This window comes from Ictidomys tridecemlineatus, chromosome 11 (genome assembly GCF_052094955.1).
Source record: "Ictidomys tridecemlineatus isolate mIctTri1 chromosome 11, mIctTri1.hap1, whole genome shotgun sequence".
Lineage (NCBI taxonomy): Eukaryota > Metazoa > Chordata > Mammalia > Rodentia > Sciuridae > Ictidomys > Ictidomys tridecemlineatus.
In genome coordinates this window covers 1-25,018 of record NC_135487.1, presented here as the reverse complement: position 1 = coordinate 25,018, position 25,018 = coordinate 1, and the positions used below count along the sequence as shown (strand labels likewise).

The 25,018-nt window shown below is 59.0% G+C and overlaps 2 protein-coding genes and 1 long non-coding RNA gene across 12 annotated transcripts in view; 1 reads left to right on the top strand and 2 right to left on the bottom strand.

Moving 5' to 3' along the window:
• The window catches only part of Agrn (agrin), a 31,578-nt gene extending 16,978 nt beyond the window's left edge, over positions 1 to 14,600 (bottom strand). For 6 of the 10 annotated variants that reach the window (XM_078024967.1, XM_078024966.1, XM_078024968.1 and 3 more), the window contains exons 1-3: positions 13,993 to 14,293; positions 11,746 to 12,007; positions 1,771 to 1,818 (exon numbers count right to left, since the gene is read on the bottom strand). In XM_078024967.1, the coding sequence (XP_077881093.1) occupies positions 1,771 to 1,818; positions 11,746 to 12,007; positions 13,993 to 14,199 (517 nt within the window). In that variant the 5' untranslated portion in view covers positions 14,200 to 14,293. Of the gene's footprint in view, positions 1 to 1,770; positions 1,819 to 2,303; positions 3,691 to 11,745; positions 12,008 to 13,992 lie in introns of those variants that run through there. The other 4 variants (XM_078024970.1, XM_021735915.3, XM_021735916.3 and 1 more) reach the window with 4 other exon arrangements.
• LOC144367819 (uncharacterized) lies at positions 12,001 to 20,128 on the top strand. Its single transcript, XR_013427298.1, has 2 exons — positions 12,001 to 13,549; positions 13,783 to 20,128. It is a non-coding gene; the product is annotated as an uncharacterized LOC144367819 (long non-coding RNA).
• On the bottom strand, positions 16,096 to 17,485 carry Isg15 (ISG15 ubiquitin like modifier). The gene is made up of 2 exons (XM_005339272.5): positions 16,922 to 17,485; positions 16,096 to 16,629 (listed from the first exon to the last, which is right to left on the bottom strand). Exons 1-2 carry the CDS (start codon positions 16,922 to 16,924, stop codon positions 16,156 to 16,158), a joined length of 477 nt encoding a protein of 158 aa, XP_005339329.1. The 5' UTR covers positions 16,925 to 17,485; the 3' UTR covers positions 16,096 to 16,155.
• Positions 20,129 to 25,018: the final 4,890 nt, after the last annotated feature.

Here is a 25,018-nt window from a genome sequence, read left to right as displayed (position 1 = left end):
TGGCCACACGTGTGTCCTGATGGCTAGGGTGTGCACAGGGACTCAAGTGGGCAGCTGTGGGGAGGGTGGGTTAAATCGAGGGACTCAGGAGAGAGGCTGTAGACACTCAGTGCTCAGCCCCAGCCCAGTGCAGATTGGCTTCCTCCTTAGTCACCCCACAGGAGGACATGGGCCCCTTCCTGGAAGATGTGGGACCTGTCTGGGTCACAGCCTCCTGCCCCAGGCCAGAAGGGGGACAGTGGTCTGAGAAAAATGGGATGTACCCACATCCACTTACCCCATCAGCCACCGGTCCCCACAATACGTGCCAATACCAAGGGTCACATACCATGAAGGGGTGCTGCACTGCTCTGACCCCAAGGCTTCTGTGTCTCAGGAGAAGGACTGCAATCCCCCAGAAAGAGGTACCCCAGAGGCCACAGACTCCCCTCGCACAGCCCAGGTGGGGCTCGGACCTCTTCAGGTCTGGTGGGAGCAGCGTGAGGGGCATTGTGGTCAGAGACCTGGGTTGCACAGCAGAGCCCAGGGCCAGGATGTGTTCCCCACAGCCACCATCACCCATTCCTACTGCCCCACCCTAAATGCTGCCCAGCCCAGGGACCCTGGTACATCTGAAAATATGCCTGTGATACCAGCTACTTGGGAGACTGAGGCAGGAGGATTGCAAGTTCAAAGCCAGTCTCAGAAATTTAGTGAGACCCTGTCTCAAAATAAAAAGTAAAAAGAGGGTGGGGCAAGGGCTGGGACTCAGTGGTAGGGCCTTGGGTTTGATCCCCAGCATTACAAGGGAAAAAAAAAAAAAGAAAGCAGTCAATAACCCTGCAGCTTCCAGGAATAAAGAACAGTTGGTCACACGTGACCCCTGCCCAGATGGCCACTGAAGGACAGCAGAGCCCCTTCATCCTGTTCCCAGGAATCCAGCTCCTGCTTCTGGGGGTCCCACGATTCAGTAGGCAGCCCTGGGGTTGCATCCTGAGAAGAAGGCCCAGGGCCATGCTCCCCCCCAGGCCACCCAGGGCTCTCTCAGGTGGTCCTCCCCACCCATGTCCTGCCTGTCAGACAACCCAGTGACGGGGCAGGACGGAGAGCAGACCTGGGAGCTCCCACCCGCCTGCTGAGGATGCAGGAAGGGTGAACAGACCATGGCAACCCCTTGGTGCCGGTCCTCTGCAGCACTAGAGCCTTCTCTTTCCCTCCGACATTAACCTAATTACAGAGGCCCGTGCTCCGCAGCCTGTGGGAGGGCATCCCAACCCATAGGGATGTCCAGAAGGTCAGCCCACCCCTCCATCACTGGCATCCTCCCAGAGACAGAGGCCAGCCTTTCTGACTCCTCCTGTCATGCTGAGACACTCCCCACCCCCAGCCCAGTTTCCCCTCTGCACTTCTGACTTTCTCAACCCCTGCCTGGCCCCAGCCCTTCCTGAAAAGGGAGAAGGGAGGACAAAGGAGAGGAATCCCCCCCACTACCAGCCTACTCCACTGCCCACCCCCACCCTGCCCACACCACCTGCCAGCATCTCACTTCTTAGGGTTCCTCCCAATCTTGAGGCCCAGGGAAACCAGAGCCTGCCTGAGCGCTGCCAGGAGCTGAGACCCCGTGATTACACTCAGCAGATGCCCCAGGAGGAACCCGGGCTCCTGGCCCAGCCTCCCCGCTCCAGACACCTGGCACCCTTGGTATACACACCCTAGAATGAACCCACCCTAGGAGTGCCCTGCCCACTTGCTACCCCGAGCTGTGCCTTCCACCCAGGCTGCCCCACTCACCGTCAGGAGGCATGGGAGGTGCTGGTGTGAAGTGGGTCCCAGGTTTGTCTGGAATAAAACAAATCTCCAAGTTAGGGCCCTGGGAGCAAGGCCTTCCAGAGACCACCACGCCCACTCTGCCCTTCCCCCATAGACTGGCTCAGACTCTGGAGAAGAGGGCAGGGACCCTTACTTTCCTCTGCCCTTCTAGCTGCATGGTCAGGGCTTGACACCCATAACCTGCCAAGTGGGTCCCCAGTAAAGTCACCTGATTTACCAAATAAGTCCAACCCCCCATTCCTAGTGCAACTACCCCTTTCTTACTCCCACAGGAAGTTGTTTCTGCCCCATCAAGATGGGGGTCAGCTGGCCAGGAGCCCAAGGACAGGTCCAGAGCAATCCATTCCATCCCCAGAAGAATGTGTGGCCCATTCAAGCTAGTTGTGGCCCTTGGCCTGGCTGTGACCCTGCCTGCCCTGTACCCTTGCCAGCAGGGAAGCAGGACTTGGCCAGCAGAAGCTGGGCCACTTGGGCCCCGCCCAGCCGCCACGTACAGTTGTTGAGGAAGAGCAGCACCGCGAAGCCCAGCGTAGAGGTGGCCAGCAGGATCAGACAGACGTTGCAGGGGATCATGAAGTACCGCACCACCAGCGAGGCGCCAGGCTGCTGCCGGGGGGGCCGCTCCAGCGGCAACGGAGGCATGGCCTGGGGCTTGGCCTCTCTCTTGGGGAGTGGGGGTCCTCACGGAGCGCCCTTAGGCCTCTTCGGGGCGACTGCCCCCATTCTAGGTCCCCTGGGGCAGTGGACAGCTGCTGCGCTCTCAAAGTTCAGCCCCATTCACAGCCTGGGGCACGCCTGGCCCTCCCCGGCCCTCCAGGCTCATAACGGGATGCGCGCAGAATAATCCAGGAGCAGAAATCCCCAATGTGGGCTCAGAAGCCGGCGAAGGAGGATGGAAGAAGGCCGGGGCCACCCCTGCCGCCGCAACCCTTCCGCCCGCCAGCCGGCGCTGTCCGCCGAGCGGGAGCGGGAGCCGGAGACCGAGGCCGGCGGGACCGCGGGCGCGGGGCCTGCTGCTCGCGCCTGGCAGAGGCGGGAGCGCGATGGCAGCAGCGGGAGGAGCGACGGCGTCGGAAAGAATAAAGAGCCGGCCGCGGAGGCGCTCGCCCGCCTCCAGCAACAGCGGCTGCCCTCACCCTCGCGAGGCTGGGGCGGTGAGTGAGGGGCCAGGGGCGCCGCGGAGGGAGGGCGGGGAGCAGAGACAAAGGAAGATGCCTCGGGGGACCCCGGCGTCCGCGGGGAGTCGCAGCTCAGAGCAGAGGATGGGCGGATGAGGGCCGACGCGAGTCACAAAAGAGATGGAGGGGCAGCGCTGATGTGGGGGTTAAGGCGTCGACAGGGGCAAGATGGTGCTAAAAAGGGGACGGGGCTTGGGGAGGGGTTGGCCAGGGGCAGGAGGTAGGGGCTGAGGCCAGGGGAGGGGCCAAAGGAGGGGCTGAAAAAGAACTGAGGCGGGCCAGGTGCTGGCGAGGTGGCTGGAGAGGAGGCTAGTGCTGGCCCGGGGATGGGGAGCGAGAAAGATAAGAACCAGAACCTCACTGGGGCAAGGGCGACAGGAGCTGGGGCTGAGTCGCAGGCAGAGGCTGGGCTGGTGCCCGGCGGGGCGGGGCAGTAAGGTTTAACATACCTATAGGGGGCTTGGCCCTGCACCTACGACCCGGTTCTAGGGTTCGGGATTCGTCTGTGTGTGCCTGCAAATATGTCTGTTCTGATGTCTCCACCCTGTTGTGTGTGGGCAAGGGTCCCCAGGTAGGGTGCAAGGTGGAAGGAGGGTTGGTGTAAAGTGACGTGTCCAGAATTTGCTTTGCCCACTTCTCCCCTAGGAATTGGCAGCAAACACCTCAAATCATCAGTGCAACCTTAACTCCCTTCAGTGCAAAGAGAAAAAAATGCAAATGAGGCCCAAGCAAATAAGCCGTATGCAAAAAGCAGTTGTGGTCCCACGGGCCTAGAGCGCCCCCCAGCGGCCTCCCTTGGAACTCCGAGCCGGAGAGGAGGGCAGCCAGTCTGGAATCCCAGATCCATAGGGCATCTACACACGGCCCCGACTTCTGCTCCCTCCAAACTTGGGGGCACCATGGGTTGGAGAGGTCCCATAGCTTGGATCCCCACGCCATCCTGACTAGCCACATCTGTCCTTCTGAGGCCAAGGTGACCACCTCCATGGCCAACACCTTCACTATCCTGGACAGATCTCTGAGCACCCATGCCCCCACCCTTCACTGGTCCTACTCACACCCCACCACACAAGCATCCACGTGTGCCATGTCCTTTCAGCACTAGGGTTCTCCTCCTCTAGGCCAGGTTGTGCACCCTGCCAGAACCTGGTGCTCACTTCCCATAGCACCACCCAGGCATACCCACATGCTCTGCTGTCAGCTCTATATGCCCTGGTAGGTCTCCCTTCCAGCCAAACTTCTGCTGCCACAGTTACCAGTGCCACCTCGTGGTCACTTGAGCTCATGTCAGTCCACCTTGGGAAAAAAGCACTGACCACACCCACCTCCCCGGTAATCCCTGGTCTGTCTGTGGGGCTTTTTCTGCCCAGTCCTTGAATGAGTCCTTCCCAGGCCCAGAAATGGCCCCACCCCCACATGGCCTCCATCCCACAGGTAGCCTGCTGGAGCCCCCAACCTACCGACTGCCTCCTGGCACTCGCACTCCACCCTGTCCCTCTGCTCCTACTCCTTCCACTGCCACATCCCACTTGGGAGTCACCCCTGCCCATCACCTGTGTTAGGGACCTTCCCATCTCTTGTGGCCCTGAAACCCATTGTTCTAATGAAACTTTGCAAGAAGTCCCAGTCCCTGGCCACCTTCACTTCTCCTCTGGGGAGCTCCTGCCCCAAACACCTCTGGACCCCTGATACTGTCCATGACACGCTAAAAAGTGTCCAGGAGGTGCTGGCAACTTCCTGCCCAGGGCAGGGTCTGACTCCTAGAGCCAGAAAGCCGACTTGGTGTGGGGCACCCAGAGTGGCTCATGCAGGCTTTCCCATTTGCCTCTCACTGCTGGGTGGCAGAGAGCATCCCAGAAAGTGCTGGAGGCCAAGCCTCAGGAAACACTAAGAATGTTCTAGGTATGCTCTGCAGGAAGAAGCTAGGAATAGGGTAGCGGGGCTGGGGGCAGGGGTGTCTGAGTGGTAGTGGGAGCCCCTGGCAAAGTCTGGCTCCCCCAGAGACCCTGGGCTCTGATACTGAAGGAGTGCCAACAGGCTGGCCTGGATGCTCACATGGGAGCCCGAGATGGCCCAAGCCAACACTGGGAATGGGGCTTAGGGTCCTTTGGTATCAGCCAATAGGAAAGGGAACAAGGTTGGCAGCCCAGCCCCACTCAGCCCCAGTCAGTGTCTTCACCCCCAGCAGGGGCGGGATGTCTTGAGAGACAAAGAGCCATTGAGGCTCCAGGCCCGAGGGGGAGGGGAGCTCAGGCTACTAAAGCTATTTTGGGATCTTCAGACAAAATCATTCAGCCTGGAGCAGCCCACGCAGGCCCATGCCCTGGGAATGAACAGGATACTGAGCCAGGAAACAGCCCCCCGCAGCAACAGCAATCCCACACACTAGCATTCCTCTGGGGCGTGCAGGAACTCCCACCCTCCAAGTCTGCAGCATTGGGGTCACACGCCCCCACCTGCCTGCACACACTAACACCCGCCCCATACAGGCTGTGTGCACACTGAAGATCTGGCTGGGAACTTCCAGGTACTTCTCTGGGCCTGGAAAGGGTAGAAAGTCCAGCCCAGAGGCCACGGCTGGCCCATTCTCATGCAGATGATCCCCCCCTCCGCTCTGGAGGGGGTGGGGCTCCCTTGGAAAGGATGGGATGGGGTGGGGTGGGATGGCTGGGAGCCCAAGGGACCTAACTGCGGGGCTGTCAGACGGTAGCATGCCGCACAGAGGCACACACTATCTCCATTACAGGGGCCTCCCCCTTGCCATCTGCAGACGCACCTCCGTCAAGGCAAGGCCTTCTGCTTCTTTGCCCAGAGGTGCCCTGCTCAGAGGGGAGCCTCTATCTGTCGGCCTGGCTCCCCACCACACCACTTGCAGCCTCCTCATGCAGTTTCAAGCTGTTCCACATCTTCCTTGTCCCTCTCAGAAGACATTGGGAGCTTCACAGCAGGATGTCCCTGCTGGGCCTAGGCCAGCCACCAAGGGTTGGCCTTCTGTGGTTCATCTTGCCAACTTCAGGTGAGGCCAGGAGGTGTCTGGGTCAAGCCTGTGCCCTTTACCTGTCCCCAGATACTCACCACCCTGAACAGCCTGCTATTCAGGGTGGTGAGTAAGTGAAAATTAAGGGACAGAGGCACAGAGGGCTAGCACACAGAATAGCGACACTCCAGGAGCCTGCAGTTCTTGACCCCACCCCTGACTTCTCTGCTGGCCCCACCCTATCACAAAGGAGCCCCAACCAGCCAGTCTGCGTCCCTGACAGGGCTCAGTGTCCCAGGCACAGCCTCAGGGAGGCTATGTTGTAGCAGTTTCTAACAGCCCAGACAGTAGTGTGGCCTCTGGGGTGACATCTACATACAGCCCAGGGACAGAAAGAGGGCTTTTCCACAGATTCAGAGGAAGAGCCCCAGACAGAGGCAACTGCCAAGGCCCAGGATGGGAACTAGCTCAAGAGGCTGCAGGAGAGCAGGAGGCCAGTGTGGTGAAGCCTGGGGAACAGGGACAGTGGGAGGGGCAACAGGCACTGGGCAGATCTGGGAGGGAGTCCGACCCTGGGCCTCTGCCACAACCACCAGGGGGTGCCAGGTGAGCAAGTACCATAAAATATGCCCTTCCTCTCCCAGGCAGCTCCAAGCCCAACTCAGCCAGGCCCTGTCCATCTTCAGGAGGAAAGAGACTGTGTGGAGACAGGTGGAACCCAGATGTGGGTCAATGCCTCCAAGAGTCCAGCTGTCCTGAGCTGGGCCAGAGGCACCAGACACAGGGGAGGTGGGCATAATAGGGCTGGTACCACTCCATGGCCCAGGGCTGAGTCTTAGGGAGCTTCCTGGAGGGGCTGGCCAGCTGGGCACTGGGATGTACAGGGAAGGGAGAGGTACAATGGACCAAAGGTGCAGGAAGGAGAGGGCAGAGGCAGACCCTAGAGGGAGGAGCTTCCTCATGAAGGATCAGCAGAGGAGGTCAGTCAGGTGACAAGGAGGGTCAGCTTGTACTAACAGCCAGGGGGTCCTGGAAGCATGGCTGGCTTTCTGTCCTCTGTCCTCCCCATGCTATGGCACCTTTCTCCCACCCTCATCCAAGGCACAGGGTACAGCTGCTGTTCGCTGCTTTCCCTGAGTATCAGTGCTCACTCGCCCCAGAATGCACTGGGACCTCACATCTGTGAGCATGATGCCCCACAGGCCAGGCTGCTTCTCCAAGGGCCCAGCATGTGTGACCCAGGGAAGGGTAGGGAGGGTTCAGGCCAACCTCAGGCCTAACTGCCCTGCACCCTGTCTGGCTGTGTGTGGGGAGGGGAAGTGTCTGCATCAGCCCCAGGGGCAGGCAGGCCCTGAGGGACTTTCCTCACTGCAGCCCCACCAAGCAGGCCCTTCATCTCACCACCTCAGCTACTCCCACGGGCAGAGCCCACAGGAGAAGGTGCTGGGCTCCTGGCAGGCACAAGGCCCAGCCGGACAGGGCAAGGGGACAGACTGGACAATAAGCAGCAAGCAGAGGTGATACACGTGCATGAAGGCAGAGGCCTCTCAGACACAGGCAGAGGGCGCCCACTGCCAAGACTTGAGCGTCCTCCTCCCAGGCTGAGCCCAGGGACACTAGCTTCTCAGGTGCAGATCTGGGAGGGAGTCCGACCCTGGGCCTCTGGAGATGGGTTCCACCTCTCTCCACTGTGTCAGGAACCAGCACCGCCAGCCAGGCCAATGGAAAGTACAGAATGACTGCACACAGCTTGGCCCCAGGCACACACAAGCACAGCTGGAAACAGCCTGCGGGTGAGCAGCTCTGCTCCCCCCCCTTCCACTCCACGGTGGGGGTGTGTGCAGGGAAGCCTGGGAGAGGCCAGCTCCCCTGTCCCAGGTCCAGCTGTGAGCAGCCCCTGCAGGGGGCCTTCCTCAGAGGAAGTTCTCAGGACCCGAGCTGGAGGGAGGGGGCCCTTCACTGGGGAGGGTCCCTCTCCACTGGAGGCTTCAAGGAGACCTTCCCCAGCCTGGGGCCCAGCAGCAGAACATACAGGGGGCAGAGGCCTCTGCCCAGAGTAACTCTCCCTGGGAGGACCAAGTCTGCTAGACAAGGCTACCCTGGTGACTGCAGCCACCCCCAGCGCAGCAAGGCCTCAAAGCTGGGGAGCCCCACAGGGAAGAGCTGACAGAGGCAGGAGGGCAGCTCCCACCCCATCCAGCCCACCCAGCTCTGATGTGAGCAGCTGGCCTGGGTCCCACAGTGGAGACAGTGGAAGCTGCCCCCACCCCCTGCAGCAGCCACAGCAGTTTCCCACCCCCTGTCGTGATGGGGTCGGCTTTGATCTTCTAGGTTTGGGGGATCAGCCCTTCTGAAAGGAGCAGAAGGCCAGGGGGGAAGAGGCAGGAGCAACCTTGGGCTGCCCCCTTGCCCTTCAGTGTGGGAACAGCCCCATTTTGACCTCCAGTCTCTCCACCTCAGCCTCTGGGGCTGGGAAGTTGGCCTCTGACCTGCGTGGGTGTCCGGAGTAGGTGGCCTCTAACCTGGAATGCAGCCCCCACCCACAGGGGTGCTGTGAAGGTGGAGGCAGGCCCCAACAGACTCCCTCTAGCACCCACTGGGCAGCCCAGGAGAGGGAGGGAGGCTGCTTCAAAGCAGACTTTTCCACTTCCAGTGGGGGGTGGGGGGACGGAGGGGGGGCTCTTCTCTGAGTGGGGATTGGGGGAATGGGGTGGGTCTGGAAAAAGCCAAGAGCTGTTTTCAGTCCTGCCCTCCTTTGCCTGTGTAAGGTAGATCACCCCACAGAATCCAGGGCATTCCCCACCCATCCCAGAACTGCCCCAGAAACCCAGGGAAGCCAAAGACAGACCCACTCAGGTGCTCCAGCAGCACCAGCCCCCGTGGGAAGGAGACGGCCCCTCCCCCAGCCACACAGGCAGGTTGCCTGTGGCAGGCAGTCTCCGTGCCAGCAGCCTCCAGCCTGGACCTGCCTGGGGGAGGGGCCAGGAGGGCACTAGGTGTGGCCAAGGGGTAGGCTGAGAACCTGGAGTCCAGAAGAGGGAAGCAGGGACAGGGAGAAGCGACCTCCCATTTGCAGAGGAAGGTGGGAAAGCTGGGGGGTGGGTACAGAAATGGAGTACACAGCAGAGAGCAGCCCAGAAGCCTCCCCACAGCCTAGGAGATCAAGAGATCGGGGAAAGGAACCTGGCCTGGGGGTCAGGATGCCCCCACCCACTGCCCTGGGACTGTCCTCCTGAGGGCCCTGGACAGTTGGCCTGGCTGGAAGGGCTTGACCAGAACACTGCTGGCTAGGCCAGACCTGGGAGCCTGGCTGCCAGGACCCCCAGCTTCAGGGCTGGGCAGAGCCCAGCTGGGCAGGTGCCAGGCTCACTCCAACCCTGGCCCCCTGCCCTGTCCCTGTGCCAGGCCCCGGCAGGGGCAGACAACACTTCCTTTCTCTGCTACTGGCTTGGAGTGGGGAGGGAAGGGCCTCAGGCTGCCCTGCCGGCCCCCAGTCAGGCCTGTGTCCCTCTTGGGGGCTTTGAGGCTTGGCGAAGCACCAGGATGGCCTCCCTGAGGTGGAGAGGGAGGTGATGGGAGTGTGGGACAAGGTGGCAGAGGGCTGCCCTGAGCAGGCTCCCAAATGGCAGCTGCTGGCCAGGGAGAGAGGCTAAGCCAGGCCACTCTCCCCAGCAAAGCAGGGGGTGGGGTTGCCTTCTGGAAGGAGCAGGAGGGGCCCCCAAAGGTGGTACAGGGGGAGGGGCACATACCTGTCTCAGTTATGCCAGGAATGTGGCTCCCCAGGCAAAGGAGGGAGGAGGAGACTTCCTAGGGGGCCTGGCTGGGGGAGGGGCCGACTGGACAGGGCCAGGAAGTTCCAGCTGGCCCAGGGGAGAAACTGAGGAAAGAAGCCGCTAGAAGGGGGAAAGGTCTCTGCCCTGGCAGCAGGACCCCTCCGGGCAGTGTCTAGGCAGCGGTGGGGAGGGCGTGTTCCCAGACTGGATTCCCACCCAGAGGGCCCTGAAGACTAGATCCCCTGTGCCCTGCTGGGGTGGGGCAGTGGGGAAGGGTCCACTAGGTCCTAGCCTTGTCTGCCCACCATCACTAGGACTGGGGAGGGGGCTGATGTGGTCATCTTCAGAACAGAAGAGGGACCCAGCTTGGGAGGACTGGGCCAGAGATGTCCCTCCAGCCTGGTCCCTCAGGCCTCAGGGGGGCCTGTTTCACCCTGCGTCACTGACGCACGGTCCCTGTCCTACAGCCACGGACCCCTGGTCTGCTTCCAAAGTCGAGATTCCTGTCACTCAACCCTGCTCAAGTTCTCTGGGCTCCCCAAAACCTCACCGGGACCCAGATTCCTCTTCTGTCCCCTCTTCCTGGGGCTCCCCTGTGTCCCCTTGGCCTGTCTGGAAGCCCCCACCTGGCTTTCAGGTCCTAACTGATCCCTGAGCCACATGGCTCACAACAGGTCAAGCCACACTACCTGGGGGGTCTCCTTGGGGACTCTCCTCCCCCGCTGTCCCTCTGCTGGGCCTGGTCATTCCTAACACCAAAGCCCAGGTCTGGCATGGGCAAAGGAGGCTTCAGAAGCTGAATCTGTGTGACCTCTGACTCCTTATCAGGCCTCAGTTACTGAGTCACAGACCCTCAGGAGGGACCCACCCCTCAGAGAGTTAATGATTTTCCTTCTCAATCTTTCAGGGATGAGCAGGGACAGCACCCAGACCCTCCTTTTCCAGGCCTTCCTCCGTCCTACTCATCCCCCCATGCCTCCATGCCATGCCCAGCCCACAGCTTCCAGGGCAGGACCAGGACTGGTCTTTGCCCAGTGGGATGGCCTGGCTAGACTCCCACGGCTCAGCCTTTGCTGAGCAGGGCCCAATCCAGGGGACCTGGAGGTAGCCCAGGAGCAGCTGACCACAGCTGGGGGACAGACCACAAGGCTGCCCATTCTGGGCTAGGTACCTCCTCCTTCACAGTGCCCCCAGCAAGACAACACGGGGGCGTGGGGAAGGGTCCTAGAGATCCCCCTCAGGAGCTGCATCAAAGCAGAAAGGCAGACAATAGTTAGGACTTCCCCACTGGCCAACAGAGCACCTCAAATAAGTGGAAGTCATGACCCCTGCCACTGCCCTGAGGAGGAAGTTTCTCTCCGTCCCCCACCCCACATCCCATTCCAGATAGCCATAAGGGAACAGACAGGAAGTGGAGGCGACAAACTCTTACATTCTCCCACCACATTCCCTGGCCTATCATGTGACAGGTCACTTCCCAGAGGCACTAACCTGTCTAGTCCCTAGAAGCACTCATCCCACACAGCAGCTCTTCCCAGAAACCGTGGGCCTCTGGACACACAGGATCGGCCCCCAACCTCCAACCCCTAAGCCTGGCCACCAGGGCTTTGCTCGAATGTGTGCACCAGTCTAGGCAGACACGGGGCTTCTGCCAGAGCATGGCAGCTGGTGTCCATCATTTACCTGGTCCCAGCTCCTCCCCTGGGAAAGAGCCCTCCAAGGGGGAAGGGGTGAGGAAGCAGAGGAAGCCAGTCCCTTTGCAGGGCTTGCTTCTGTTCCTTGGGCTCTGATGGCCGGATGACTAGAAATGCGGCCAGGGAGCAGCAAAGTAGGAATGAGGTGGGAACACAGCCAGACAGCCAGACAGTATGTGTTCCAGCTGCAAGTAAACCCCTCTTCACTCTCCCTGGGCCCAACGCTCTGCCACTCACCTCCAAGCCCACCTTTCACACATACCTGGCAGCCCTCTGCCCACCCCATTGGATCCCTGCTCGGACCCCCCACGCACCTTCTACACAAAACTCCACCTCCTCCAGGTTGCGAAGGGTGATCCGCATGAGGCTAGAGTTGAGCATCAGTTCATTCTTATGGGCTGGCCACAGGTAGGGGGGTGCTGGGTTCACAAAGAAGATCCTGGTGTCCCCGGTAGACACCTGGTTGTCACAGATGAGGGGGTCTCCGAAGCCACCAATGACGACCTTGTTGCCACCATCCAGAAGGCTCTCCTGGGACACCACATCTTTGCCCTTCAAGTAGCGCCAGACTCGAACCTGGGTAGACACGGGGGCAGGTGTTAATGGTCCTCTTCCTCCCGGGGGAAGGATACCAGACAATGGCCCGGGCCCTTCGGGCTCCGACCTCAGCTGCTCAGGTCGAATGCCTACAGTAGACACCAGGCCTGGGCAGAGGCTGCAGGTAAATATACACAGTGCTGGGGTGGTGCTGCCCCCCTGTGTCACCTGAGGACTTGGGACCTCTTCATGTGATGTCTCATGAACACAGGCCCACCCCAGGAATTAGCTCCTATTCCAGGTCTAACCAAGATCAGCACCCAACTCCAATATGTCCACCTCAGCTCAAGCTGGATTTGGGGAGGGGCCCACCTGGTCTGGAGTGCCTGCCTCCTCCACCCTTCCTTTTCTGCCCCCTGCCTACCACCACTTGCTCACACTCTGGGCAAAGCCAGGACTGAGACACAGGGATGGAGGGGGGTTTGGGGGCAAGTGGCCAGCCAGGATCTTGAGACCCCTGTGGGTGGGCTGACACCTTCCTTCCAGGAAATGAAGGCCCCCCTCCTCCAGCTCCAGCGTCAGGGCAGCCAAGGTAGCCGAGAGCCACAAAGTCAAGTTCGGGCAGCTTTAGGCAGCCCCACCCTACACCTCTCCTCCTGGGACCCTGAGGGCATCTACTCTGACACTCTGGCAGGAGGGACAGCCACAGCCCCCGCCCAAGGCAGCCCACATCACAGGTCCACAGATCCTTTCACTCCCTGCAAATGGAGTTCTGGGAAGAGGCCCCTTCTTCAAGCGCTGTTGGGGGCCAGGGCTCTTGGAGTGGGAGTGAAGAGACAATGGGACGCCTTTCCACCTGCCAGCTCAGGACTGCAGAGTCTGCAGGGACCCTCCATCAGCTGGTCCAGCCTCATCTAACCTCCACACGTCCAGTGGGCTCCAGCAGGAGAGAACCCAGGCAGGAGAGGGCCTGTTGGCTTTCATCGCCTCCCCCCACCCCAGCCACACCCAGGAGCAGGGGAGGAAGTCGGGAAAATCCTGCAGGGGCTTGGCAAAGTGCCCAGCGGTGAGGGGAGGGGCTCGGTGGGGGGGACCCCAGCTGTAGCCCGCACAGACCACTCTGAAACAAGCCGCAACCCTCGCCATCTCCCTGGAACAAGAATGATCCCTTTCTGGTGGAGTGAGGTAGTCTGGGGGCCGGAGGGAGGACCAACCTTGGGTCCCCAGGGCCTTCCCTGGAAGACCGTGGAGGAAACCCACCAGACCTACTCCAGGAGCTCCCAGATCCAGCTGAAGGAGAAGTGGAACAAGACTCCCCTCCCTCGGGCCAGGGGCGCTCCAGTATTCCCGGGAGCGGGATGGAGCACCTGCCCCTGCTCCCCTTCCCCCACTGGGCCCAGGCACGCGAGGTTCAGCAGCGGCCCCGCCCACTCCCTGCCCCAGCCCCCCACAACCGTGGCCGCAGCACCCCTCAGCAGTCTCCCGACGTTAGGAAATTAGGCTGTGCACCTCTTTCTCCCGGCACCCCCTTTAGCACTGGTATCTCCGCCTCTGAGAAGGGGGAAACAGCACTGATCACAGGTAGAGCTCCCGTCCACACCCCAGGCAAAGAGCGTCATCTCCCCGACCCTACCCCTTTTCTTTGGCTGGTGGGGAGGGGGCGCGGCAGCCCCCATCCTTCCTGGGGGGAGGTGCACTTGTTTTCGATAAGGGAAAGGGCTTTGGGCGGAGGGGAAGCCAACACCCGGTTGCCCGGCCTGGGCACCACGGGCGGTACCGCAGCAACACCGCAGGAACTTTCCCTGTCGCTCCAGAGTTTTCCGGGACCAGGCGCCCCACCCGGAGGCTTGGCGGTCGCCAAGGGAGCGCGAGCGGGGGCTGCGGAGCGTCCGGGATCATTCCCACGGCCTGGGATAGGGGTCCCAGCAGCGCGGCCGGCAAGCGAGGGGAGGGCCTTGGGGCGGCATCGCGGGGAAGAGGCCCCGGCCCGGGCCTCCCGGGGCCGGGGTCCCGGCGGGGCCCACCTTGCAAGAGTACGTGTGCTGCACCGGGTCCACGTTGAGGATCTCCTCCACCGTGCCGGTGAGCACCACGTTCGCCTCCTCCTCGCGCCGCTCCAGCGCGCGCTCCGGGCACGTCCCGCCGGCGATGGGCAGGGTGTGCGCGGCCACCACCAAGAGCAGCAGCAGTGGCCGCATCGGAGCCGGGCCGGACGGCCGTAGGCTGGCCATGGCGCAGCCGAGGACGGCGGAAGGCGGCCGGGAGAGCGCGCGGGCCGGGCCGCGCCGGGGACCGGACTGGACAGGACAGGACGCAGCCCCGGGAGGCGGCTGGAGCGCGGGCGGCGCGGGGGCGGGGCGGGGGCGGGGCCGGGCAGCGCTGCCCCTCCCCCACGGGGGTCCGCCCCGCCCGCCCGGCGCCCTGCGACCCGCGCCGGCCGCGAACAAAGCACCGGGACTGCGGCGCCGGGCGGAGGCCGGGGGTGGGGGCGCTACGTCGCGCCGGGTGGCGGTGAGACCGTCCGGGGACTTCGGCAGGCCGGGGGCGGGGCAGGGCGGGCCCAGGGCTTTCTGCTGTGCTTCACCCCTGCGGACGCCCCTCCCCCGCCTGCGCGGTCGTCCCCCCCAGGAAATGCGGCTGAAGTCGGGTTAATGCATAATCTAGAGGCGACGTGACTGGACTTCCAAGGGGTTCGCGGAGACGACTGGGCCGAAAGAGAGGCTGCTGGAGTCCGGACCCGCGGCCCCTCGGCCCTCTGGCCTGCCCCTCCCCCGGCGGGGGAGTGGTCCCTCCAGCTGGGGTCCGCAACCGAGCTTTCGGGGTCCAGACTCTTGCTCACTAGGGCGCGGGGGCGTCCCCAGCAGGCCGTGCCCCCCAACGGCTGACCGGTGCGGGCGGTGACTGACGGAAGCGGCGCGCAGACCCGCCCACCTCCCGCCCGGGCCTCGCGGCCAGGGAGCAGGGCGCCCCCTGCTGTCCATCGGCAGGTGGTCCCGTCTGGGCGCCAGACACGCCCCCTCGCCGCTCCAGGCCGCTCTCTCCAGCTTATCCTGGATAGGTGAGGCTCAGAACTGGATCTGCAGTGTGCGAGGTACAGGTTTCTGAGCCAGAGGCATTGAGTGGTGGGTGGTAGACGACACTCCCCCAGAGGAGGACCCCAGCCCACTTTGGCCCTGGTGGGGGATTCCGGGAGAAAGTGACTCCAAGGATCTGTACTTACACTTGCTTTGTTGCAGCATGGCAAAAGGGGGACCTGGGCGGTCTTAGATCTGCATCCCATGCACCCAAAAGTGGTCTTCTGGGCCTCCAGCCAAATCATCCTGAGGCATTTGAAAGTTAAGGTCCAAGTGCCCCCAAGGTAGTGGTCCAGGGACCAGAGAGGTGCACATTCTTCCCACCGTACCCGGATCCTAGGTGCCCGGCCTGACTCCTGTGGAACTCACTGGGTAAGTTGGTACAGGACTGAAAGAAGCATTTCCAGAAGAAGGGAGTGAACTGGCCCATCCGGGAAGGTCTGGGACATGCTCTCCTGGTGGACAGGGTAAACCACCAATTCCCGGCTTGCTGCGCTTGGCCTCTTCAGTAGGCATTTCTCTGGAGGATACACATGCCCCCTTCATCCATCCCCACCTCACTGCAGGCAGGACAAAGCAGGTGGGCAGGTTGCAGCCCCCAGTGTTGTGCCAGAGGCTCCCTGGCCCTCCCACCCACAGGTCTAAGGACCCACCCTCACTGCTTCCCGGGCTTTGGGAGGGGCTGATCCCAGGGAGCCACACACTGTGGCCTGTGGAACCTGACCTGGCCTCACCTGTTCCTCCCTAATTCTGCCCACCCAAAGGTGAAAGTGGAGCCATGGTGAGTCTGTGGCTCAGCCTGGCAGGCAGCCCCAGCCAATGTGTCTCTTTAACATTCTTTAGATATGACCCCTTGACCCCAGGAGGCGTGGAAGTAGGTCTCCCTTCAATTTCTGGGAGAAGAGTCACAGTGGAGACCACTCGGCTCTGTGACACCTGGTCCCTTGACTTCTAGCCCAGGCCTGTCGCCCAGGCCTGGTTCTCTCTCAAACCTCCTCCCTCCTAATTCATCAGCAGAGAGAGGGGGAGATCAGGCAGACAGACAGAAGGCAGTTTATCCTTTACATCATCTTTATTCCTAGCACTTGATCCCTGTTGGGGCTCCGCGGTCTTCTAGGCCCCGCCCCCGCGCAGGCGCAGGTTCAGAAACACAGTGCTCTGGGGGGCGAGTCCATACTCCCCCAGCAGCTGCGGCTCTTCCATGGGCCTCCCCTCGAAGCTCAGCCAGAACAGATCTTCCTGGATGTGCTCCTGCTGGGCAACCTGCTGCTTGAGCTCGGCCACCTTCTGCGTCAGCCTGATGCTGTAGGGTCTGGTGCGGCCCTTGTCGTTCCTCACCAGGATGCTCAGGGGGCTGTCACAGTTCTGCACCATCAGCAGGACTGTGCTGCCAGAGGCCAAGCCCTGGCTGGTGAGAGGGACCCTGTCCTGCAGCACGGGGCCACTGGGCAGGGCCAGGTGCTGCTGGAAGGCAGGCACGCCGATCTTCTGGAAAATCTGCTGCTTCAGTTCCGACAGCATCGCGGAGTCACTCAGGGGCACCGGGAGCTCCTGGCCCCCCAGCATCTTCACCTTCAGGTTCCAGCCCTGCGGGCATCACAGAGGCTGGGCTCCCACACTGGCCACAGGTCCTGGGTGCTGTTCTCTGTTGGCTGCCTCCTCCACCCACTGGGCACAGGAAGGCCAGTCTCCCACAGCCTCTAGTTCCTCCCATCACCCTCTGTGTCCCCCTGTGGGCCCATCCCCTCTCCTCACACTTGGGAACCCGGCCAAGCTCAGGGCTTGGCAGTGGGTGCTCTGCTGCTGGGAGACCCCAGCCAGGGGAGGGAGGAAAGTGGGCTGGAGTAGCCCAGCTGCCCCACTGTGCCATCTGCCTCACCATGGCCGGAGTCTCCAGTGCTCGGTCCACCTCCAGTGCTCAGGAGTGGGCTTCCTCTCCCCTCCAGCTGCTCCACAGGCCATTTATGAGTCTCAGCTACACACGTCAGAGGGCGGAGCCTCCCACAGCCCACACCAGTGGCTGGTCGCCTTCAGTTTCGGTTTCCTTTTCCCAGTGCGTGCCCCAGCGTGAGTGAAGAAACAAGACAGAAGGACAGGGAGGTACTCTGGAGGGCCTGGCTCTCAAGGGGACCTGAGGGCCAGGACCCTGTCCCTGCCTCCCAAGGCTCCACCAGGGTGTGCGTTCAAAAGCTCCTAAATGCCCAGCACTCAGACTGCCTACAAGATGCACAAGAGTCATAGTAACATGAACTAATGACTGATAACTTTCACTTTCCATTTACCAGTTTACAAATTAGTTAGCTTGGAAATTTTCACCATGATTAATCTGGAAAAAAATCATAAGATAGGGAAAATCTAAATGACCCAGAGATGACCATTTTAGGACAATATTTGTTCAGATTATTTCTTAGTGAAAGAAATGTATCTTATTTTGTACAAAAATTAATTCGTGGACACTATCAAAAAAGTTAGAAGACAAAAAAAGAAAGAAAGTTAAAAGACAATCCACAGTCTGGGATGAAATGTTTCAAATCATTTACCTAACAGTCCACTATCCAGGATATATAAAGAGTTCTTACAGCTGGGTGTAGTGGTACACAGCTATAATCCCAGTGGCTTAGGAGGCTGAGGCAGGAGGATCACGAGTTCAAAACCAATCTCAGCAATTTAGCAAGACACCAAGCAACTCAACAAGACCCTGTCTCTAAATGAAATATTAAAAAGGGCTGGGTGGGCATAGTGGCACAGGCCTGTAATCCCAGTGGCTTGGGAGGCTGAGGCAGGAGGATTGCGAGTTCAACAATAGCCTCACCTAAAAGCAAGGCCCTAAGCAACTCTCTTATAAAATACAAAATAGAGCTGAAAGGCTGGGGATGTGGCTCAAGTGGTAGTGCGCTCGCCTGGCATACGTGGGGCGCTGGGTTCGATCCTCAGCACCACAAAAAAAGTAAAATAGAGATGTTGTGTGCACCGAAAACTAAAAAATGAATATTAAAAAATTCTCTCTCTTTCTCTATATTTAAAAAAATAGAGCTGAAGATGTGGCTCAGTGGTTAAGCACCTCTGAGTTCAATCCCTGGTACCCCCCCCACCAACAAAAAGTGTTCCTACCATGAGGCAGCCTTGATATTGGGACCTACTTACACATAATTTAACTTTATTCAATGACTATGCAAAGAGTAATAACTCCATGTTATATATAAATAAACTGAGTCTTTTAAAAAATTTTTATAGTTGTAGATGAACAGCATGCCTTTATTTAATTTATTTTTTTAATGTGGTGCTGAGGATAGAACCCAGTGCCTCACACATGCTAGGCAAATGCTTTGCCCCTGAGCTACAGCCCCAGCCCTAAATTGAGTCTTATTAGGGGGATATGGCTCAGTGGTTAAGTGCCACTGGGTTCAATTCCTGGTACAACAAACAAACAAACAAAAACAACTCTTACCACACACGAGCAGGACAAACAGCTCAACTCAATCTCCAAGCCAGCAAAAAGGGCTGGTGTGTAGCTCAGTGGCAGAATGCTCACCTAGTCTACATAAGGCCCTGGGCTCCATCCCAGCAACACACATACACAAACACGTGTGCACACATACTCACTCATTAATTTTTAGGGAAATGCAAACCACAACCAGTCTGAGCCAGACATGGTGGTGTGCTGGCACCCACCTGTAATCCTAGCTACTCAGGAGGCTAAAGCAGGAGGATTGCAAGTTGGAGGCCAGCATGGAAATTTAGCAAGACCTGTATTAAAATAAAGAGGGGATGTAGGAATATGGCTCAATGGTACAGTGAGCCTGTTACTATCTTGCACCAGGAGGACACCAATAATAGAAGCAGCGATGAGCATTGACAAGCACCTGGAGAACCCGGAGCCCTGGCACTGCTGCTCGGAGTGTGAAAGCCGCAGTGGAGAACAGGCCGGTTGTCCTTCAAAATGTCAGACAGTTATCATATAACCCAGCAATTCCATTCCTGAGTACATATCCAGAAGAATTGAACACCAGCATTTTTTACAATTGGTAGCAGGTAGAAACAACTCAAATGTCCATCAACAGATAAATGGGCAAGGAAAATGTGGTGGGTGCACACACATGGAGTATTACTTGGCCAGGACAAGGAACCAGCTTCTGTCACACCACACCACAGTCCTGAATGAAACAAGCCAGACACAAACAGCCACCTGCTGTGAGACTAAAGATATCAAAAGTCCAGAACAAGGCTGCTAGGGTTTGGATCTGGAATGGCCATACATTGACAGCTCAGTCCCCAGCCCATGTCACTACTGGGAGGTGGTAGAATCTTTAGGAGTGGGGCCCTGGTGGGAGGAAGTGGGAGACAGGGCTGCTTTGGAAGGGCCCTGGTACCCGGGCCCCTCCTCTCTCTGCTTCTGCACTACCATGAGGTGAGCAGCTCTCCACCATGCCTGCCACGATGTGCTTCCTCAAAGGCTGCAGAGCCAAAGGACCACGGACTGAAACCTCTGAACCCCGAGCCAAAGTAACCTGTCTTTCTTTTAAGTTGACTGGGTCAGGTATTTTGTCACAGTGTTGCGAAGCTGAGGACCACAGGGGGTCCATAGGGAAGGGGTTTACCCCCGTTACTTCCCTTCTCCTGTACTTCTGCCTGGGCCTATGGCCTTCAGCAGCCTGCAGTTCACCTCTCTGTGGCTTGAGCCTCTCCTCCCTCTACAGCCTGCTCACTGCTGTGCCTGCCCCTAGCCATGCGAGGGCACTGTGTGAAGGAGTGGAATCCCTGATACATCGAATATATCTATCTTTGTTAACCTATACATGTGCTGGATCTTATGTTCTCAAGATCATTCTGATTTTTACTCCGTGTGAGAGCAAGCACCATCCCGACTGTCTGCCTGAAAGCATCAACCTCAATATTTTATCGACCATAAATCAGCATTTAGATCCTCCAGGCTCATCTGGTCTGACATGGCCTTCCTCTCACGGCCATGGAGAGCCCTGACAATGTGGCGAATACTGTCTGCACAGCAGGCACCAGGAGTCTGCTTTTGCTTCTTCCTCTACCTCATCCTAGCTGGTTTCATGCCCATTAAAGAACATTCCTATCTGAGATGTCGATGTGCCTCTGGCGGGTGAGCCTCACCAGGGCTGGGCTGGGTCCTGATGCACAGACTGTGTCCCTGGACTCCAGGGGGGACAGAGCCTTCCTCTGACAGTGCCGGGACCTGGCCTCACTGAGAGTCTAGAAGCACAAGGGACCAGATTCTCCCATCCAATGCGAGTCTGCCGGCGTCAGATCCAGACCCCTCTCCCTGTCTCCCTGGTGGGCTGGTCACCACCCGAGGCCACCATTCTGGATGACATCTGGCTGACTCCAGACACCTGACCCTGTGTCCCTTGGTGGCCTTTGGTCACAGCTCAAAGGTCACCCCATGTCTCTGGGCAGATGGGCTGGGCCTTCCCCACAGGCCTCCTGATGCAGGGGCTACAGGTAGGCTATGGCTGCAGGACTGGAGCACAGTGGACAATGACCAGGGAAGTGTCAGCCAAGACCTGGGTGGGGCTCCCAGGCCGGGCTGATTCAACAGCAGCCAGGAGCTCGCCAGACCCTTCACCAGGACCAGGAGGACTGAGCGGTCGCAGCCAGACCAGAGCCTCCTTCCTCACGGCCCCCTGGGCTGGCACAGCCCCTCCCAGAGGCAGCCCTAGCAATGGGCCTCTTGGGAGAGCAGGATGTAGTACAGGGCAAGAAAGAGACCTCTCTTAACACCATGCAGCCGCCCAGTGGACCCTTCAGAACCACCTGGATTCTGGTTCTTAGTAAAACAGACCTGGGCTGGGGACAGGGCTCTCAGGACAGGGTGGTGATATCTGTAGAGAAACCTGGAGGAGGAGACAGGTCTGTGCCCAGGGCTGTTGTTCCAATCTGTGAAAAGCCGTTGGCAGGAGCAGGCATGGGACAGTTCAAACCCACCAGGCCCGTGAAGGAGGAGGAGAAGGAGCCCGCAGTCTAGGACATGACACGAGGTCAGCTGTCTTCCAAATCCAGACCCAGGTACAGACCCAGGACTGTGGGGACTGCCACAGGCAGTCGAGAATTGGGCTAAGGCCAAACCAGGCCCCCTCACGTTCCTGCCACAGAATGACATGTCTGGCCTCTGGTTCTCAGATACCCAACCGACAGGGGAGTGCTAAGGTGGGGGGGCTACCAGGACAGACCAGCCACCACCCCCCCCGGGGTCAGAGCTCTCTCTAGGAGAGAGAGGCCCCGGCGGCACCTGCCCAGGAAACTGCTAGTGAAGCTCACAGTCCACAGGTTGAGTAGCTTCGTTCCAGACCTGGAGGTCAGGGCAAGGCCTCCTTGCCTGTCCCCAACGCCTTGGAGGAGGTTCACCGATGCTGTGTGCCATGGAGTCGCCTCTTCCCCCACACCGTGAGGTGTTGTGAGGTTCTGTCCCAGGGAAAGGCGGGTCCTGCTGCCCTGAAAGGCCTGAGCAGGCCCACTGCTGCAGCCGCCCGCTTGGGCCTGTAAAGAGGATCCTCCGGGGCTCCCACCTGCTGGTTTCCTGGTCTCTGAGCAAGACAGACCATGGACATGTGCTCACACTCCTTGAAAGTCTTGCCGTGACCTTGAAAATCATATTTGACATCAAAGGGCTGCCTGAGTGTTGATGGGTACCGTCACCACCCAGAGTTGAGGACAGGTGTGTCACTGGGCAGAAAGGCACTGAGAACGTGTCCACCTCTCACACAGACAGCAAAGGTGGGTTTGGCAGAGGCATAAGTCGCATAAGGAGGGCCTCAGCCCAAGGACTTTGAAGAGACAGGGGCTTTGAAGAGTGGACCAGGAGCAGGGTTGACCAGGACTAGCGTCACGCCTGGGCAAATCGGGGCCACCTGAGGCACAGCTGTGGGGGTGACCAAGGCCAGGGTGATACACAGCACCTCTCTTGCCACATGCAGCTGCAGCACAGCATGAGAGAAGGACACGGCTCAGCACTTTGAGGGTGCCACCCTCGAATCTGACTGGTGGAATGTGCTGGAAGTGACAAGCTATTGGGTTTGGAACCCCGGCCTCCACTTTACCCTCCTGGTATGTTGGCTGAGCCTCCCTGAGAAGGCAGGGTAGGCTGGGCAGGATTCCAGGCAGCTGGTAGAAGCCCAGCATCAGTGATGCAGCCCTGAGCGTCCGGCACAGTGCCCTCTCAGTCCAGTTGACCCTCAGCCAACAGCAGCTTCAGGAGCGAGGCCTCGGGCAGCCTGGGCCCCCTCAGAGCCCCCAGGTGAGAGGAAGCTGGCAGGTGGCTGTTAAACCCTGTGACACTTCGCCTTCAGGCAGGTGGAGCAGATGGGCAGCGCAGCCGCCGCCACAGGGCTGCAGACAAGCGCCCTTGACCAGAGAGGAGAGGGTGCCCAGCGTGAGGACACTGCACTGGGGCCTCTGCTGGGACCTCACCTCTCGGGGCTAAAGGAGAGGGAGGCGGCTGCCAGGCTGGAGGTAGTTGGGGACCCCAACCCTAAGGCTGGAGTGGACCTTGGCCAGCATAAGGCCAGCGAGGAGGACACGGAGCCAGGAGGGAGGGAAGGTCATTGTGAAGACTGTGGAGTCCCCGAGGACTGTGACAGCAGGGCTGGGAGAGCGGCGGGAGCCAGGAGGAGTAGCTAGGAAAGAGCAGCACGGCGCAGGGTCAGCACTGGGCCCTTCCACACAGGTCTGGTCAGGAAGTGGCAATGGGGGGGAGCCTGCCCGCTCCAGGCGCCACAGCCCAGCGAGAGTGGGGAAGCTGCACCATGGAGAGAAGGCTCTGCCCGGCTCCGAGCCCCCCACGGCGTAACAACAGCAGTCCCCAGGCTGTGCCCACCCTGAGTCCTCCGTGTCACCAAGCCGTGGCTGCCATAGGCTGCTCTGTTTTGAGTACAAGGACTGAGGCGCATGACTCCACACCTTGTTTCTACAAGTAAACAGCCACCATCTGCCTGGCACAGCCCTAAGGCTCAGAATAATAAATGAATGAATTCACATGCTTGTGAGAACGACCCCTGTGAACTTATCAAATTCATCAGAAGCACAGGGGCGCCAGGGTGTACCAAACATCGGAAAAACCAGGCCCATGAGCTTATCGAACACCCCAGAGCACCAAACGACATATGCCCTCACCTGAGGCCCATAAAAGGAGGGGTACCCCAAGACTGGACATGACATCCCCCTGCCCATGTCACCTGGTCACTTGTCAGGAGCCTTGCCCAGGAAAATCACCACAGCAAGGATCTTCCATATATCTGTGCTCCAGGGTTAGCATAGTGTGGTTCCTCCAGCCTGTGATGCCCACACACGGCCCCCTCCAAGCTGAACAACTCAAGTTGACATCCAAGTGGACACTGTGAACCTGCCTCTGTCAGAACCTTGGCCTAGAATAAGTGCCTACACTCTGACAGCTCCAAATAGCCAGGAACGGTCTATTTGGCTGGTTCATAATGTGATCTGACCACTACAGATTCTTTGCCTCTTATCTGCTCTCTGCTGGAACAGGAAGTAGGGAGGAGGGAAAGATGGCTGACCCTGGGTCCAGGATTCAGTCCGTCCCCAATGTCCCAGTCATAATGCTACATAATCAATGACCCCCAAATACTGCCTTTCTCTGTGGGTTGATACTGGAATGGGCATGCAGGGCCTCTGCTCTGCCAGGTGTGGGTCCTGGCTCACAGCTACAGCTGGGACCATCTGGTGTCCTGTGGAGGTGCATGTACAGGGCTGGTGTTGGCTGTCAGCTAGGCCTGTATGATGCCGGGAAGTACATATTTGATCTCTGTCTCCTTGCACACAAGTTGAAAAATACCTTGTAACTTCAAAATAATGTGTCTTGGGCTGGGGCTGGGGCTCAGTGGTAGAGCACTTGCCAAGCATGTGTGAAAGTCGGGGTCTGAGTCTCCGCACCGCATATAAACAAATGAATAAAGTAGGGCTGGCGATGTGGCTCCAGCGGTAGCGCGCTCGCCTGGCATGCGTGCGGCCCGGGTTTGATCCTCAGCACCACATACCAACAAAGATGTTGTGTCCACCGAGAACTGAAAAATAAATATTAAAAATTCTCTCTCTCTCTCCTCTCTCACTCTCTCTTAAAAAAAAAAATCTCTACTTTATAAAAAAAAAAAAAAGAAACAAAGATGCTGTGTCTGCCGAAAACTAAAAATAAATAAATAAATATTTTTAAAAATGAATAAAGTAAAGGTCCATCAACAACAGCAAAACATTTTTTGAAGAGTGATGTGTCTTTGTACATCAAGTGCTGGCTGGTAGCCCTCTGGGTGACCTCAGGAGGGACCCTGAGGAGCAGATGAAAGTGCAGTGGACCCCCACTGACCAATGCTCTGATCCATCATGCTGACAGGAGAAGCCTACACTAAAACCCAAGGAACAGCCCGGCATGGTGGCCCACCCCTGTGATCCCAGTGACTCAGAGGCTGAGGCAGAAGGACGGCAGGCTCAAGCCAGCTTCAGCAAGTTAGCAAGGCCCTAGTAACTTAGGTCCCCTCTCCCTGAAAACAAAGGGTCTGGGGATGTGGCTCAGTGGTTAAGTGCCCCTGGGTTCAATCCCTGGTAACCAACCAACCTTCCAGATGAACACTTGGAGGTTCCTGAGGACAGTGCCCAGGCAGAGCCTGGAAGATCTAGGGCCCTTCTCCACCCTCTTCCCCGGTGTCTCTTCATCTGCGTTGCTTAGAGTACACTTTGTGATAAACCGGCGAATGTGATTCCCTGCATTCTGTGATCCACTGGCACAGATTACCTGAACCAAGGAGGGGGTTGTGGGAACCCTGAATTTTTGCCGGTGGTCAGAAGCACAGGTAAGACCCTGGAGCTGGTGGCTGACATCCAAAATGGGGCCGAATCCTGAATCCAGGCCTGGAGTCGGATGAGATCTCCAGGCAAACAGTGTCATCTGAGTTTGAGGCCACCAGCTGCTCCATCGTTGAATAAGAGAGCAGGACACACCGAT